Here is a 16,613-nt window from a genome sequence, read left to right as displayed (position 1 = left end):
CTCTGAGTATTGTCCAAGTTCATACAGAGATTGCACCAGAACTCAGAACTGACTCTATGATGCCTTTCTTTAGATTTAACTGCAAGATATTAATTAAACAGCATCTATATTTTTAGAACTTAGGAAAATGAGTTGCAGAATATCAGGGAAGATTTTTCCTATATTATACTTTGAGCATTAAAAAAAGAACAAATCATAAGTATGTATTTTGTAGTTTGTCTATTTGTAAGAGAAGGCACCAGGGAGTCTTCAGATTACTTCTGACCATGTGTTTATCTGTGGAGACAGCTTAGCTGAGACTCTATTAATGGTAATAGAACGTTACTTGGCCTCTCCAATTATCCATAGTAATTTGGGATTGATTTAATAGTTATTGCATAGTATTTCCCATTCTACTATGCAAAGATTCTCAAGCCGTCATAAAGTACAAAGAACTCTCCTCATCTGTTTATGGGATCTTCAGTCATAATCTATAAAACAATTACAAACTTTTTATTATATTGTATGAATCAGATAAAAATTTGGAGGCATTTGGTAAAGAGTGGATGACTAGAACTATATTGATATGGGGTGGTTATGGAAATCATGTTTATTTAAAAATTCTTTTAATTTTTTTTAACTTTTGGGTTGAAGATTTTCTAAGTAAGTCATTTTCAATTTCTTCAGAGGTTTTAGAGGTCAATTTGGGGTTTGATTATATTGTACCTCATGATATTTTGGTTTCTAAGGTGGAATATAAAAAAGATCTGGAGAATAGTAAAGGCCACAGTATTAACTACTGTGAGACTCCTCAGTTCAGGAACGTCAGCAAGATCTCAAAATTCACCAGTGACGTAAGTTCTTAATGCTTTTACCTTAGGCCTTGTACCTGCTGCCTTCCTAGCTTCTAGAACTATTAATATGCTTAATATTAATATATTAATGTGAATGTATATGTATGTTTCAGATAAGCATGGCAGAAACATCAGTAGCTTTTGAATGTAGCAGTCACTACTGACAAAGTGGATCATATATGTTTAAATTAGAGTAATAATTTGCTATTTTGATGCTCTGGTCAAGGACCACCAAACATCTCCTCAAATCAATGGTGGTGAGGGAAACCCAGATACCATCTCTTAGAGTCAGACAGGTACTTTCTTAAGATTATTGCTAGGGAGGTTCTATTTTGAAAAGGAACAAGGCAATATTGTGTGGGAAGGAGTCTCCTGGTGAGTGATTACAAAGAAACTATCTAATAATTTCCTAGTTTAATTGTTCTTTGTAACTCATGTGTTAATATAATAAAAATTCTACAAAACTAAAACAAAATGATTTTTTAAGTTGCACAGTCTTTTAAAATCATTGCTTAATTTTTTGCTCCCTCTAAGTTTCCATTTTTGAGGGCAAATTCAATAGTTGTCTTATCCCAGTATGGGCTTTGTGTACAAAATATTCCTGACTCATGTGAAAGGATTTAATAAGTGCACCTCAATTCTATAAACGATTTTTATATGATTTTATTTTATCACCTTATTTCACTTAATCATAGACTTTAGAATTAGAAGATATCTTATAAATAATCTAATTTGACCTACTCATTGAGTCATCAATACCACAGTATTTTTGACAGAGGGCCATCTTTTTAAATCCCTTCAGAGAAAGGGATCTGGATGCCTATCAGGACAGCTTGTTACACCCTTCAGTAGTTGTATTCATTAGTAAATTGTCATCTATGTTGTACCAGAATCTTTCTTTTTGTAACTCCATTGGATATGTTCTGCCTTTCCTTTCTTCCCACTGGCTTTACTTTGCCTCTTCTGCCTACTGATTCTAATAGAGCTAATTTGGGAAATATTTCAAAATGTAATAGGAAAATTTATTTTTTATTAGACTTTTCTGAAAAGCAAAATGTATTAGTATGAGCAGTGATCATTAATGTTATAAAGATTTCATAAATACCCATTGACACTCATACTGTACAGAGTATTTAGGAAAAATATGGTTCTTGTTCTTCAGGAAAATAGAATAAAACCACTAATTTAACTAGGTGAGTTTGGGCCATGTTTATTATTATTTGTTGTACACGTCTGACCATGTCACTCTCGTGTTCAAGAAGCTTCAATGATTTTATTGTCTCTAGGATTGAATAGAAACTAAAGTCCTTCACAATCTGGTTTTATCTTATGCTGTCAGGCTGATTGCATAACACTTCCTGTCAGACACTTTTATGTTCTCACCAAACTGACCTGCTTGCTGTTTTTATAAAATATTCTGTCTCCCATCTTGATGCTTTTGTCCAGGTTCTCTGTCCCTTCTGTATTTGGGAACCCCAGCTCTCTTCAAAATTCAATTCACTATTCATTTAACTGTAATGTTCTTTCCCCAGAAAATATTTTATGTATTTTAAATATATTTTGTATCTATTTATTTATGGATAGGTTATTTCTTTTAGTAGAATTGAAGCTTCCCAGGAGTTGGACCTTTTTTTTTGGTCATGGTATCCCCAACATGTAGCATGATATATGAATGCCATATAATAGGTGTTTATTGAATTGGATTTGATCAAAACACGAAGTTTCTGATTAAAAACCAAGTTTGGATACACATATGTGTATGTGTGTATATATATATACAGAGATATCTAAATTGATAGATAGCTGTGTAAAGATATAGATCTAGATAGATATCTGTATATCTTTCTATGTAGATATACCCACTTTATTTGGTTGTATATGTATACATAAAAACATATAGTATATATATTTTTATTTATTGACTTGGTTTTGTGTGTATATATATGTGTGTGTATATATATATAATATGTATATACTTATGTAATATGTATATACCAAAAATACACCAAATGTGTATATGTATATACACATAATTTATCTGTGTTTTAAAAAAATGCAATCATCAAGAAAAGAAAGAGCTCATAATGCCTTGTTGCAAAGCTTGGGACAGGTCCTTGTATATAGTGAGTACTCTATAAATATTAACTCTGCTGATAGATCATTACCTGATTAAAATGCTACAGGTTTTCACGTTGAAAGAAGAGAATTGAACAATTGCTATCCTTTCAGATGAGGCTTGAAAAAAAATACAGCTTTCTTAGCTTTAAAGAATCTATATGTTTTTCCCTATATGTTTGCCAAGATGTACTTAACTAATGTTCTGGTGCTTAATTGAAACTTTGAGTTAAAAAATGTTTAACAAATTTTTAGTGCATTGGTATAACTGCTTAGAATAGTAAACACCTTAACAAAGTTGTATTTCATTATTTCTCTTTTGATTTTGAGACTGAAAAAATGAGGATTATTTTTCTTGTACTGCTTTGAGTAGAAGAATGATGAAATTGAATGGTGGGTACTTCTTTGCAGAATAAATACAAGGAAAATTACCAGAACCAACTGAAAGGCCACTATGAAGGAGTTGGCATGGATCGGCGTACTCTACATGCCATGAAGGTTGCAAATCTGGCAAGCAATGTAAGTTTTTTTTTTCCCCATGGAGGCCAAACTGGCCAAGACAGAAAAGCAGATGATATTTCATGAAAGGGGAGGAGGGAGTTTTGACCAGTTTTCTTTTGTACTTTTTTCCCCCATTAATGATGAATTTTTAAAACTGACCCATCTATCACACCAGAGCTTTAAAATGAACTCACCCCTAGAATTTAAATGTTATCACCTTTGTTTCCCAAAGGATTTTTATTAATTTATTTAATTTTCAGTTCATCAAAAATGAGTAATAAAAGAAGTGTTTTGATATTATTCAATAAAATAAATTGTTATTAAGCTATTATGCATGTGGTGCTAAATCAGGGATAGGGTAAGAGGGTGGGAAGGGGAAGGATCATGCAGTTATAGGTTTATAGCTGGAAGGGATTATAGAGGTCATAGTTTGTCACAGCCCAGTTTCCTCATTTTACAGATGAAGAAATTGAGATTCAGGACACTTGTGAGTTGATCAGTGTTGCACAAATAGTATATATGAGAGGTGGGGTTTTAATCCAGATCCTTTGACTCCAGAGTCAGTGTTCTTTCTGCTGTATTAGATATAGCAAAGGTAAATGCCAACTGATATTATATCAATTGAATAAAATAAATAGACTCAACTAGCATTTTTTAAAAATGTGCAAATAATTTAATTTTCTTATTTATTAATGATCTTGAACTCACTTTGGTGTTGGTTTCTATTATGTCTGATAGTTAAAAAATTCGTGATTTTCTACATTCTCCAAACTTATATTTGTTGCTATTGTTTTCTATTTCAGATAGCCTATAAATCTGATTATAAACATGACAACATTGATTACAACTACCCAGCAACTCTTACTCCTTCCTATCAGACAACCATGAAACTCATTCCCTTGAAAGATGTAAGTTGATTTCAAAGTCATTTTTCAGAAATATCCTACTCTTTGTGACCCTTTAGGGGATTTTCTTGGTGAAGATACTGGAAATTTGCCATTTCCTTCTCCAGCTCATTTTATAGATGAGGAAATTGAGACAAACCAAGTGATGTGACTTGCCCACAATCACACATCTAATAAGTGTCTGAGGCCAGATTTGAACTTAAAAAAATGAATTTTCTTGACTCTAGACCCAGGACTCTATCCAGTGTACCACCTAACTTAATACTCTTCTAATGAAGATGAGAGGAAGCAACAAAATTGAATGTTTTAAGGCAATTGATTAAAAGAAGAAAAAGTAAAAGTTTATAAATGTCAGAAAGTTGGTTTAGGCTGATTTTTCACTGTCTTATTGTAACTTTACTCTACTATGTTATTTATATTCTCCATTTCTTTGGTCACTATTTTAATTTATCTGCTGGAGACATAACTTTTTTTTTTTCTGCAAACACTACTTAGAAAAGATTGGGTCCTTTTATCATGTCCCTTGTGGGGCAGAATCCTTCTAATCCAGCAGATTTATTTAGACATGAAAATCCAGAATGAAGATCTTCTGGTTTACAAAATAATAGGGTTTGTCATTATGTGGATTTGGATATAAACAGAAATCTCAATCAGATCACATCCCCACAAATATGTCTGTGGTTTGCTGAGAATATCCATTATCAGTAAATCTAGAACATGGTTCTTATTATCAATTTTTATAGAGGCAGATGGTAGCCTAGATAAAGAACTAGACCTGGATTTAGAAACACTTGGATCCATGTTCAGCCTCAGAGATTTATTATCTGTGTGACCCTGGGCAAGTCAACCACTTTCAATATCAATTTCCCCATTTGTAAAATGAAGAGGTTGGATTTAATGGCTTATAAGATCCTCTCCAGATCTGAATCCATGATCCTATCATCCTGTTTCTGTCCCTCAAGGCTAGCATTGTAGAGTCTCATTGGACAAAAATGTGAAAAAAAAAAAAACCCATATTGCATTTTTTTCTCAATTATAGTTAAAATTAGGGGTAGATGAGTAAGGTAAGCTACTTCAGGTACAACACTCAGGGAGCATCACAAGGGATACTTTTTATAATTTCTTTTAAAAAATGCATATATTCTAATGCCTGAAAATCTGGCTTTCCATGACCCACAGTTCTTTAGCTTTGTGTGTATTATAGAGTAGACTCAAAGCTTCATGTGGACAACACCAGTGTAGGAACTCAATTTTCAAATAAGGCTCTGTGTGTGTGTGTGTGTGATTTTTACAAGTTTGCATAAGAAATACTAACATCTTGTCCCTACTCTGTCTCTGTCTCAGAACCATTAAGACAGACTAATGGAGCAGAAATGGGAGTTGAATAGAGGTACTTAGTTAAAGGAAATTCCATTTAGAAGGATTTTTGGTCAACATTAAATATCATTAAAATTGGACTTCATTCTATGGCAAAGAGCCCCTTCAGAATCTAGATTGAAGCAATATACATGCATTTCTGATGTCTCAAGGAAGTGATTAACTATGCTGACTGTTAATTATGTCCTACAGTGAAAAATAATTGTGTTCTGCTCTGTATTTAATACCTAGTTATCTGGCAGGCATATGCAGCTTTAAAATATATTTTTCATTACATTTAATCTTGCAGAACTCAAAATCCTAATTCATTTCTTATGAGATGATCATTTTTTTGCTACTGAATTAATATATTAGAAAGCTAGCTCATCTCATTAGTGGTTGACATTGAAATAACTTTATTATTATTATTATTATTTTTACTTTCTCCTATATTCCAATCTCAGAGCATGCAAAAACTTCATTCTAAATCATTACCTAAAAGTCTAATAGTAATTCCATCATTCACTTACAAAGGTGGTACAGGACTATTACTAGAGCACTGCTAGATTATCATGTACTTAGAATTATTCTAATACAGGTATCGCCACTTTATAAGTGGGCCATGTTTTAGAAGTTCCTTTTTACAAACTGGTTGTTTGGAACATTAAATATAGTTTTCCTAGATCCCTAGACTGGCCCACAGCAACCTATTGAAGCCATAATGCATTAGTATTATTAGAAGCATGAACCTTGCCACACTTTTCTCCTTTTTTCTTGGTTCCAGATATAGATATTGGCAAGATTTTAAAATAAGTCTAGTTCGGCATTCTTCAGCCCTCCTTTCTGCTCTCTTCTTGCCCTCGTTTGGGTACCTTCATGTTGTCCTGAGTCACCCCATTTACCAAGGTTATTCATAACCTTGTTTGTCTTCATGTTCCTCAGGCTTTAGCCAAGCCCAGATGCAAGTAGCATCAGTAGGAGTTGGTCAGTGCAGTAGGTCAGTCCCTAAAGACAGGTTCATAAATTTATTCATAGACCAAGAAGAATGCTGAGAGATTGTTTGGGGATGATCCAGTGGATATAAAGGGAAGCGACATTAAAAATGTCTTCAAATAGAGTAATCTTCATTCCCTTTTATAAAAAGCCATGTCAATTATTTTCGTTGATTGTGATTTTTTTCACTTTTCAGTGTATAGCATTTTTTTATATTTTACAAAATCTACTCTGAATCTTATCTTCTGTCTCCAAGCATTACTTTGTGCTCATTTTAGCAAGCTGATGAATTATAATTAGTGAGGACTACCATCCAACAACTAAGCAAATGTTGTCTACTTATATGAGAACAAGTTGATTTCTATGATGTCTCCTTTTGATCCAGGTCAACTATAGGCAGAGCATTGACAAGTTGAAGTACAGCTCCGTGACCAATACTCCCCAGATAGTCCTAGCCAAGAAGAACGCACAACAACTCAGTCATGTAAGGGGGATACTACTGACCGCCAAGTTATTCCTGACTCTTGGCGGCCAATTGGGAACATTGCGATCACCTTCATTTTACTTCTCTTTATCCAATGGGCTTTTGGCCACTTTGAAATTCTCCTTTGATGATCACTCATGTGAACATGGAGAAACTGATGTCACATTGTTTTTCACAGACTCAAATAACTCCCATTTTTTATAATGCTTTAATGTTTGCAGAGTGCTTCATATGACATTATCTAATTTGATCATAACAGTAATCCTGTGAAGGATATGCAATTGTTATTCCCATTTTATAGATAAAGAAAGAGTTTCAAAAAAATAAGTAATTTGTTCTGGGTCAGATGATCAGTAAATGTCTGAATTGTGATTTGTAATTGGCTGATATTGGCTCCAAGCTCAGTTCTTCATCTTTTTTGCTTCCGTTAAAAGAATGATTCTGATGTTTTTTGGTAAAATCAATCAAATCATTCGGTCAATTTAATATCTTCTAGAGGCAGCTGTTGGTTCACTAGTTTGAGCATGTTTTGGAGTTGGGGAAGACCTGAATTAAAATTTGACCTCAGACACTTACTAGCTTTGTGACCCTGGGCAAGTCACTTAACTCCATTTACCTCAGTTTCCTCAACTGTAAAATGGAGATAATAGTACCTATCTTGTAGAGTTTTTGTGAGAATCAAATTAGATAACTTTTGTAAACTTCTTAGTACTTTGCCTGGCACAAAGTAAATACTACATGAAGATTAGTATAATTATTATTCTTTTTAGATGTTTAGCACTGTTCTTGTCACACATTAAGCACTATTCAAATATTAGTTATTATTATTATTATTAAATGCTTAACACTATAGCTGACATAATAAGCACTATATAAATATTAGCTATTATTATTATTATTATTAAATGCTTAATACTGGGCCTAGCACATGGTAAGCCCTATATAAGCACTAGTTATTAGTATAATTAAATGTTTATCATTATGCCCAACACATAGTGAGCATTATAGAAATATTAGCTATTATTGTTGTTGTTGATAAATACTCACTGTGCCTAGAACATAATAAGCACTATATAAATACTAGCCGTTATTATTATTAAATGATTAGCACTATATCTGGCACACAGTGAGCACTATGTAAATATTAACTATAATTGTCATTCTTGCTATTTTTGTTAAATGTTCACTGTGCCTGGAACATAGTAATAAAAAAATTAGCTGTTAATACTATTATTATTAAATGTTTAGCACTATGCCTGGCACATAATAGATGCTATATAAATAATTCCTTTGTGTCTAGTAAAGTACTAGGTGCTGTGTAAATATAAAAATATAATAATGCCTTGCATTTATATCAAGCTTAAATGTTTTACAAATTGCTTCTCTCACAACCTTCTTAAGAGGTAAGTGGGGGTGATGATTATATAAAGCATTTCAATAAATAGAGAATATAATTCTCTATTTAATAACAGAGATGATAATAATAATAATAATAACTAATAGCCAACATTTTATGGCACTTTCTGCCAGTCATAATTATAATAAATAATTCCAAAATAACCACAGCTTATATTTATAAAATACTTTATTTTATAAAGTATTTTTTTCTGGGAGTCATTTCATTTGATTCTCATAAGGATAGGCTTATGAAATAGATACTCCTCTAAGACTCAGTTTCTTTATCTGTAAACTGAATAGATGGAACACAATGGTTTCTAAGGTTTGTTATATAGCCCTAATCTTCTATGTTTATTTTTCTGATGGTTTTAGTTACATCTGTCTTCTTTATTATATCCTTTTAAAAGCATCATCTTTCACCAAATTATAGTCATTTTGGAGTTTCCCTGCTCCTCCTTCTCTTCCTTTTTTTCCTCTCCTCCTTTTCCTCTTTTTCTTTTTCCTTTTCCTTCTTTTCCCCCTCACCCAACTCCAGGATCACTAATTTGGTTGAATTGGAAGAGAATGCCCATAGCTTTTTTCTTTTGGTATAAGTTAAGGGAACATGTTTGTATTTGACCTACTTAGAAACTTGGCACTCACAACTTGATATTTGGGGTCCTAACAGGTGAATTATCGAGCAGATTATGAGAAAAACAAGTTGAATTATACCCTGCCACAAGATGTACCTCAGTTAGTAAAAGCGAGAGCCAATGCTGAACTCTTCAGTGAGGTAAGCAAACCATGTGCCTAAACAGGAGCTGCTTCAATCAATTCCACAAACATGTCAAGTTCATTTGTCACGTGCATAAATATACACAACAAACAGGAGTACAGGAGACAAACTGAACGAGGTAGAAAAATCTGGGACTTATAAGCATAGAGATATGTTTGAATCCATAGGAGGAAATGGGATGTCTATGGGAGATCTAGGGCAGAAGACGAGAGGACCCTCACTCTGGGGAAATGAGATGGGCAATAATGCACTAGAGATGCTGAGGGAGGTCAGGCAGTTTGGAGGAGAACCAGCTTGTGTCATAGAAAATAGGAGCTTTGTCTTTGGAATGATGGAGCAGCAGCTAGGATAGAGCACTGGACTGGAGTTAGGAAGATTCATCCTTATGAATTTAAACTTTGTCTCAGATACTTACTAATTGAGTGGCTTTGGGGAAGTCACTTAATCCTGTTTGCCTCAGTTTCCTCATCTGTGGAATGAGCTGGAGAAGGAAATAGCCAACCGCTCCAATATCGTTGCTAAGAAAACCCCAAAAGGGGACCTACAAAGAGTTGGACCCAACTGAAAAAAACTAAACAATAACAATAAGTGAGACAAAGAACTCCAGAACGAGAATATGGAAAAAGTCTCAGAGAAACTTAGGGGAGAAAATCATGCTAGTCTGCAACATAGTAGTGTCCTACTTTTAAGTGCTTCCTGGTCCCGAGGTGCTAAATTGTAGTATATGAGTGCTGGTTCTAAATACTTGGAGGACTGGAAGTATCGTCATTGTTTTCTCTGTTCTGTAATCTTCTAAATGGGACTCCTTGGGTCAAAGCTCTAGTTCCCTTACCTTAGTTTTGACTCTGGGCTGCAGAGGAGTTAAGGAGAATGGGAACTGAGAATCAGCTTTTGCAGTTTAGAGATTGTTGACAACTTTGGAAAGAGCAATTTCAGTTGAGCAAGTAGGTTGGAACCCAAACTGTGAGGGACGGAGTCATGCATTGTGGCGAGAAATAAAGGTCTCAAGGGTAGGAGATTCTTTCTGAACATTTGACAGTAAAAAAAAAAAAAAAAAAAAAAAGAGAGAGAGAGAGAGAGAGAGAGAGGATGCTTGGAAGATGGCAGGGTCAAAGGAAGACTTTCTTAAGGATGGGTTATGTATTTGAACATATTTGTAAGTGTTGGGAAAAAGAAAGAGTAGATGAGGAAGGATTGAAGATGAGAGAGGAAGACAGAGGCAGAGAGATAAACACACACAGAGGCATATATATATATGTAGATGTGTGTGTATATAAATATAGATATATACAAAGAGAGAAAAAGAGATAAACACAGAGACACAGAGGAAACACACACAAACACACACACACACACACACACACATATATATATATATAGAGAGAGAGAGACAAAAACAGACACAGAGAAACACAAACACACACACATACACACATATATAGAGAGAAACACACACATAGAGAGAGATAAAAACAGATACAGAAACACAAACACAAACACACACATATATATAAAGAGAGAAACACCCACACATATATAAACAGAGAGACAGACACACACAGAAAGCCAGAGACAGAGAGAGACACACAGAAAGATGCAGAAAAACACACACACACACAGACATATATATGTTATATACATAGAGACAGAGAGACAGAGACACACATATATGTATCTATGCATATATATGTATATAAGGAGAGACAAAAGCATACATATATGTATATATATGTATATATAGATATAAATAGAGAGATAGAGACATATATGTATGTGTGTTTATATACGTAAATATATATGTATGTGTATGTGTATATATATATATATATATATATATATATATTTATGGAGAGATAGAGACATAAATTTTGTATATATACACAGGGAAAGACACAGACATACATATATGTATAAATACATATATATACACATATAAAAAGATAGATGAACAGACATACAGAAACCGAGAGACAGACATTAAGAGACAGACAAAGACTGAAACAGAAAAAATATTATCCAACTGGGCAAGCTCTTGCAGGAGATGGGAAAAATGCCTAGATGCGGGGATTATCCTTGGGAAGAAGAAAGGCTTCTGCAGTAAGGGATGGATGTTGTGGCAGAGTTTTTGTACATGGAGTGGGGATGTTGAGGAAATTTGTGACAGATGGCCTCCATATTCCCACCTAAGTGGGAAGTGAGGATATTTGGTATGGGAGGAAGTGCTGGGGAGACATAGAGAAGAAAAGAAGATTATGAACAACCACTAAGAAGGGTCGGAGAGTCAGTGGGGCTGCTCACTTCAGTAGCACATGTACTAAAACTGGAATGACCCAGAGAGGATTAGCATGGCTCCTGAACAAAGAGAAAGCACAAATTTGTGAAAGATTCCATATGTTAAAGAACAACAACAACAAAAAAAAAAAAAAAAAAGGAAAAAAATGAATACTTGTGGTTCTGTACTCAAAGCCCAATGAGGTCTCAAAACAAATGTCCCCAGCACAGTTTAATGCTTCCTCCAGTGGACTCAGGAGCATGGGGCAAGTGGAAGAAGTGGTTAGTGAGAGTGATGGAGGAATGCATCTCCTAGTAGGTTAAGGGCAACAGGGACAAGAAGGAAGGAAGTAACGGGCGGAAACCAACATGCAAGGACATCGGTCAACTTTTCCAGATTGAGAGACAAATCAGACTAGAGCGTGACTGTATTGGGAGAATAGGGAGGGGTGGAGGAGGTCACTGGAAAATGCCGTGAGGATGAAGAATAGCTTCGGGAAAACCAAGGCAAGGAGAGACATGGAAGGAGGAGATCATGATCACAGAGGGAAATTTCAGAATTCAAAATAATGTAGGTGACATAGTAACAAAGGTGCTGAGATTTAAGGTATGATCTTCAGGCTATCTGCTATGGTGTAGAGGGTTTGCAGTCTGTATCAGCAGAGGAAATAATGTATTCAATTCAATTATATTATAGATCTTTGAAGTATTAATATATTATTATTATTTCATTTGGATCTATAATTGTCCCTGAATTATGATTTCATCGGCTTACTTCTGTGCGCAAACTTCCTTAATCTGTGCAGATCAACAATTTCTTTGTAATTTAGCAGTCTTGGAGAGATGCTTTAATCGTGGTCTCATAGGTCACACATATATGAAACAGGATTTGAAATCAAGTTCTTGATTGCAAGGCACATACTGAAAGGATTCTCAGTTGCATATTATGAAATTTACTTGCCTTAATTTAGATGTAATAAACATGCATAACATCCGCCTTACTGATACTATTCATATGGTATCAGTAATATTAAGTCTGGTCACCATAATTTGCATATTATTAATATTTGCAACATTTACATGGTTGATCATATTCATCATTCACCACCATAATATTAAATTTAATTTTTAATATTATCAATGTTCATAATGTTCGTGTTTATATTAATAAATATAAATATGTAATACATACTATCAGTAATATTAAATTTACTTATCTTTTTTAGATATATAGCTCTCTTTATTATGGACTCATAATGATAATAGAAATAAAAATGATAGTACAATAGTAAAAATTCTAATTCTGATAGCCCATTTTTCTGTATCTCGGGGAAGATAGAGACTTTCTTCTTTCTTTTCACTTTTTCACTTCAACTTTAAGCAATGCTGCCAATAGCTGCTCCTATTCACCTGGTGCTTTCCTTTATCAGGTAAAGTACAAAGAAGGTTGGGAGAAGACAAAAGGCCGAGGGTTTGAGATGAAGCTGGATGCCATGCCTTTGTTGGCTGCCAAAGCCTCGGGGGAGCTTGCCAGCAACGTAGGTTTTACCTCATTAACTTGTAAATGCATAAGAAATTGTTGCGATGAGGTGTTAGTGGTCATGTGGGGAAAATAATGATTGCTGGGTTGCATTTTAAAGTTGCAGAACTTCTAATACTTTCATCTTATTCTGGATTTGATAAATATTGAGAGATGCTTTAAATTTTTTTCCCTTGCTGTCCTTCTCCTTGCGCTTGTAACAGCCTGCCCTCTTTGGATGGCGGACTTCTCCCCCCATTCTCCCCACTCACAAGAGACTTTCTTCTTTCTCTCAAGATTAAATACAAAGAAGACTATGAGAAAACAAAAGGCAGAGCCATGGGAACCAAAGATACAAGGCTTTTGCACTCCCTGCAGGTGGCCAAGATGAGCAGTGAGGTAAACTATTTCTTCCTCTTACTTATGAGGGGTTTTAGGGAAAAGTTCAGTGAGTGTTCTTTGTCGGTCACCCTATGAGGCCATGAACCAGATAGAAACTCCTGCTCGAAACCACTTCCTTAACTGAACTGAGCCAGAGATCGGAGGGGTGCAACCTTTGTTCATTAGTCGTGACTTGTGGCTATAATTTTAGAGTAACTCAGGGATGGTTTTTGAGAGGGAGAAATAATAAATAAAGTTCAAGAAGTTCAGTTACACAATGGAACAGGGTTGGGGAAGACTCTCATCTTACTTTAGGAATGTAAGAGTAATGGATTTGGAATTAAGAATAACTTAGGTTCAGATTTCATGCTTGAAAGTCAACGAGCTATGTGACTGTGGACACAGTTCACTTTTCTGAACTACTTCCCTACATGCAAAACATATAGAGTTGTTATGAGGATCAGATGAAATCCTGATTTTGTAAAACTGGAGGCACTATAGAAATATCAGTTAGCATTAATGTCATGGTATCTCCCAAAAAAATTTACTATTACTACTACTACTACTTTACTATTACCTGAAGGCATTAGAAAAATATCATTTAGCATTAATATTATGGTATCTCCCAACAAACATTTACTACTGCTACTACTAGTATGATGATGACTATGACTACTACTGTTACTACTATTACTATTACTACTACTACTATTATTATTGCTGTTACTACTACTACTACTACTTTTCTATTACCTGAAGGTGTTAGAAAAAATATCATTTGGCATTAATATTACGGTATCTCCCAACAAACACTTACTACTGCTTACTACTACTATGACAATGACTATGACTACTACTATTACTACTTCTACTACTACTACTATGATTATTATTACTACTACTATTACTGTTACTACAACTATTACTATTACTACTATTGTTATTATTACTACCATAACTATCACTACTATTGCTGCTACTACTACTACTACTACTATTACTATTATTACTACTGCTACTATTAGTATTACTGCTGCTACTACTGCTACTATTACTATTACTGCTGCTACTACTACTATTACTATTACTACTACTACTACTATTATTATTACTACTACTACTACTATTACTATCACTACTATTAGTACTACTACTATTACTACTATTATTATTACTACTGCTACTATTACTATCATTACTATTACTATGAATACTATTATTATTACTACTACTGTTACTACTATTGCCATTATTATTACCGCTACTACTATTGCTATTACTACTACTACAATTACTACTACAGTTACTACTACTATTACTATTGCTATTACTACTACTACTACTATTACTATTATTGCAACTACTATTATTATGACTACTACTACTACTATTGCTATTAGTACTACTACTACTATTGCTACTACTCCTACTGTTACTACTACTACTATTATTATTGCTATTGATATTACTACTACTGGTATCACTACTACTCCTACTGTTACTACTACTACTACTACTATTATTACTATTACTACTACTACTACTATTACTGCTTCTACTATTACTACTACTACTACTATTACTGCTTCTACTATTACTATTACTACTACTACTACTCCCATTACCACCACTACTACTATGTAGCTATTTAGTTGTTTTTCAGGAGTATTTGGCTGTAACCCCTTTTTGGGTGGTTTCTAGACTAAGATACTAGACTCTCTACCTCATTTAACAGATGAGAAAACTGAAGCAAACTGGGTAAAGTGACTTGCTCAGGGTCCCACAGCTGGCAAGTGTCTGAGGCTGAATTTGAATTTAGGATTTCCTGACTCAAGTCCAACACTCTATACACCAGACCACCTGCCAGCTAGGTAGAGGCCTACTAACTTCCTACCCTGTACCAGGCACTGATAACTCCTAGAAGGTGTCTGATTCCTGTAAAAGAGCCTTACTTATTTCTTGACCCACTTATTTTATTTCCCTGCAGCAATGTTTTAAGTCAAAAATATTTGTGTTTCTGTGTGTGTGTGCATCTCAGGTTGAATACAAGAAAGGATTCCAAGAGAGTAAGACTCATTTCCACCTGCCTATGGACATGGTCAACATCCAGCACGCCAGAAAGGCCCAGGCTCTAGCCAGCGACCTGGACTACAGGAAGAAGCTGCATATCTATACAGTGCTCCCAGAGGACATAAAAACTAAGTGGGCTCAAAAAGCCTACAAGCTTCAGAGTGAGGTGAGATATCCATCCATCCTGTTACCAGGCATTCCCAAACATCTCTGGGCACAGTAACTTTAGACTTCCTAGATAAACCTTAATCTTTATCTTTCATGATTAAATCTTAAATGATTTGTCTTAGCCTTATTTAATCCTTAGTTTTTCATTCTCTTAGCATTCAAAAGCCTGAGTATATAACAGCAGAGGGCAAGTTCCTCAGAGTAGAATGTCTAAAAATCCATTTTGGGTTCTTCTGTGATGCAACCAGAGTATCAGGAGATAGGGAGAAAGGAGAACGGCTCCAGATAGGGAAAAAAGATAAGAGAACAAAGAACTTTGTTGATGCCACTTGAAAGAATGAACAGGATTTGGACCACAGAAAATCCGAGGGGGTGCCTGGAGATATTAGGAAGGTAAAGAGGTATTGACAATGGGGTGTTAGATGGAGGAAAGGATGGGAATTTTGTTACATTGCAAGGAGAGGGGGGCCCTTTGTCAAAAAAGCATCAGATTGTCACCTTTAATGGAGCTCATGTGGTGCTGCACAAATTAAATCATTAAGTTGGATGCAAAGTTAGCTCAATTGTTTTATTGTTTGTTGTTTGTATTAAAAGGAAGGCACATATAAGGCATGGGGGGATTTTGGTTCCCTGGTGATTTTCCTGTATCTATTTCACTTTCTCTAGTTATAAACGTGGTGGTTTTTCTCTTGCAGCTGCAATACAAGGCAGACCTGACATGGATGAAGGGAGTTGGATGGATGGCAGAGGGGAGTCTTAACATAGAACAGGCCAAGAAGGCCGGAGAGCTGATTAGTGAGGTAACCAAAATACAATTCATTTGGTCTCTCAGACCATGTTCGAG

At 34.8% G+C, this 16,613-nt stretch overlaps 1 protein-coding gene and 1 non-coding gene across 3 annotated transcripts in view; both read left to right on the top strand.

Annotated features, from left to right (window-relative positions):
- NRAP (nebulin related anchoring protein) overlaps positions 1 to 16,613 on the top strand; it is an 81,740-nt gene that overhangs the window by 20,873 nt on the left and 44,254 nt on the right. For both annotated transcript variants that reach the window (XM_031955871.1, XM_012540998.3), the window contains exons 12-20: positions 729 to 833; positions 3,360 to 3,467; positions 4,253 to 4,357; positions 7,089 to 7,187; positions 9,253 to 9,357; positions 13,062 to 13,169; positions 13,448 to 13,549; positions 15,570 to 15,767; positions 16,465 to 16,569. In XM_031955871.1, coding sequence (XP_031811731.1) covers positions 729 to 833; positions 3,360 to 3,467; positions 4,253 to 4,357; positions 7,089 to 7,187; positions 9,253 to 9,357; positions 13,062 to 13,169; positions 13,448 to 13,549; positions 15,570 to 15,767; positions 16,465 to 16,569 — 1,035 coding nt within the window. The remainder of the gene's footprint in view (positions 1 to 728; positions 834 to 3,359; positions 3,468 to 4,252; positions 4,358 to 7,088; positions 7,188 to 9,252; positions 9,358 to 13,061; positions 13,170 to 13,447; positions 13,550 to 15,569; positions 15,768 to 16,464; positions 16,570 to 16,613) is intronic.
- Positions 11,651 to 11,757, top strand: LOC111719005. The gene has a single exon (XR_002769331.1). It is a non-coding gene; the product is annotated as a U6 spliceosomal RNA (small nuclear RNA).

This window comes from Sarcophilus harrisii, chromosome 2 (genome assembly GCF_902635505.1).
Source record: "Sarcophilus harrisii chromosome 2, mSarHar1.11, whole genome shotgun sequence".
In the NCBI taxonomy this organism is placed as follows: Eukaryota; Metazoa; Chordata; class Mammalia; order Dasyuromorphia; family Dasyuridae; genus Sarcophilus; species Sarcophilus harrisii.
The sequence above is the reverse complement of the archived record's forward strand: the minus strand, read 5'-3'. Positions and strand labels throughout refer to the sequence as shown.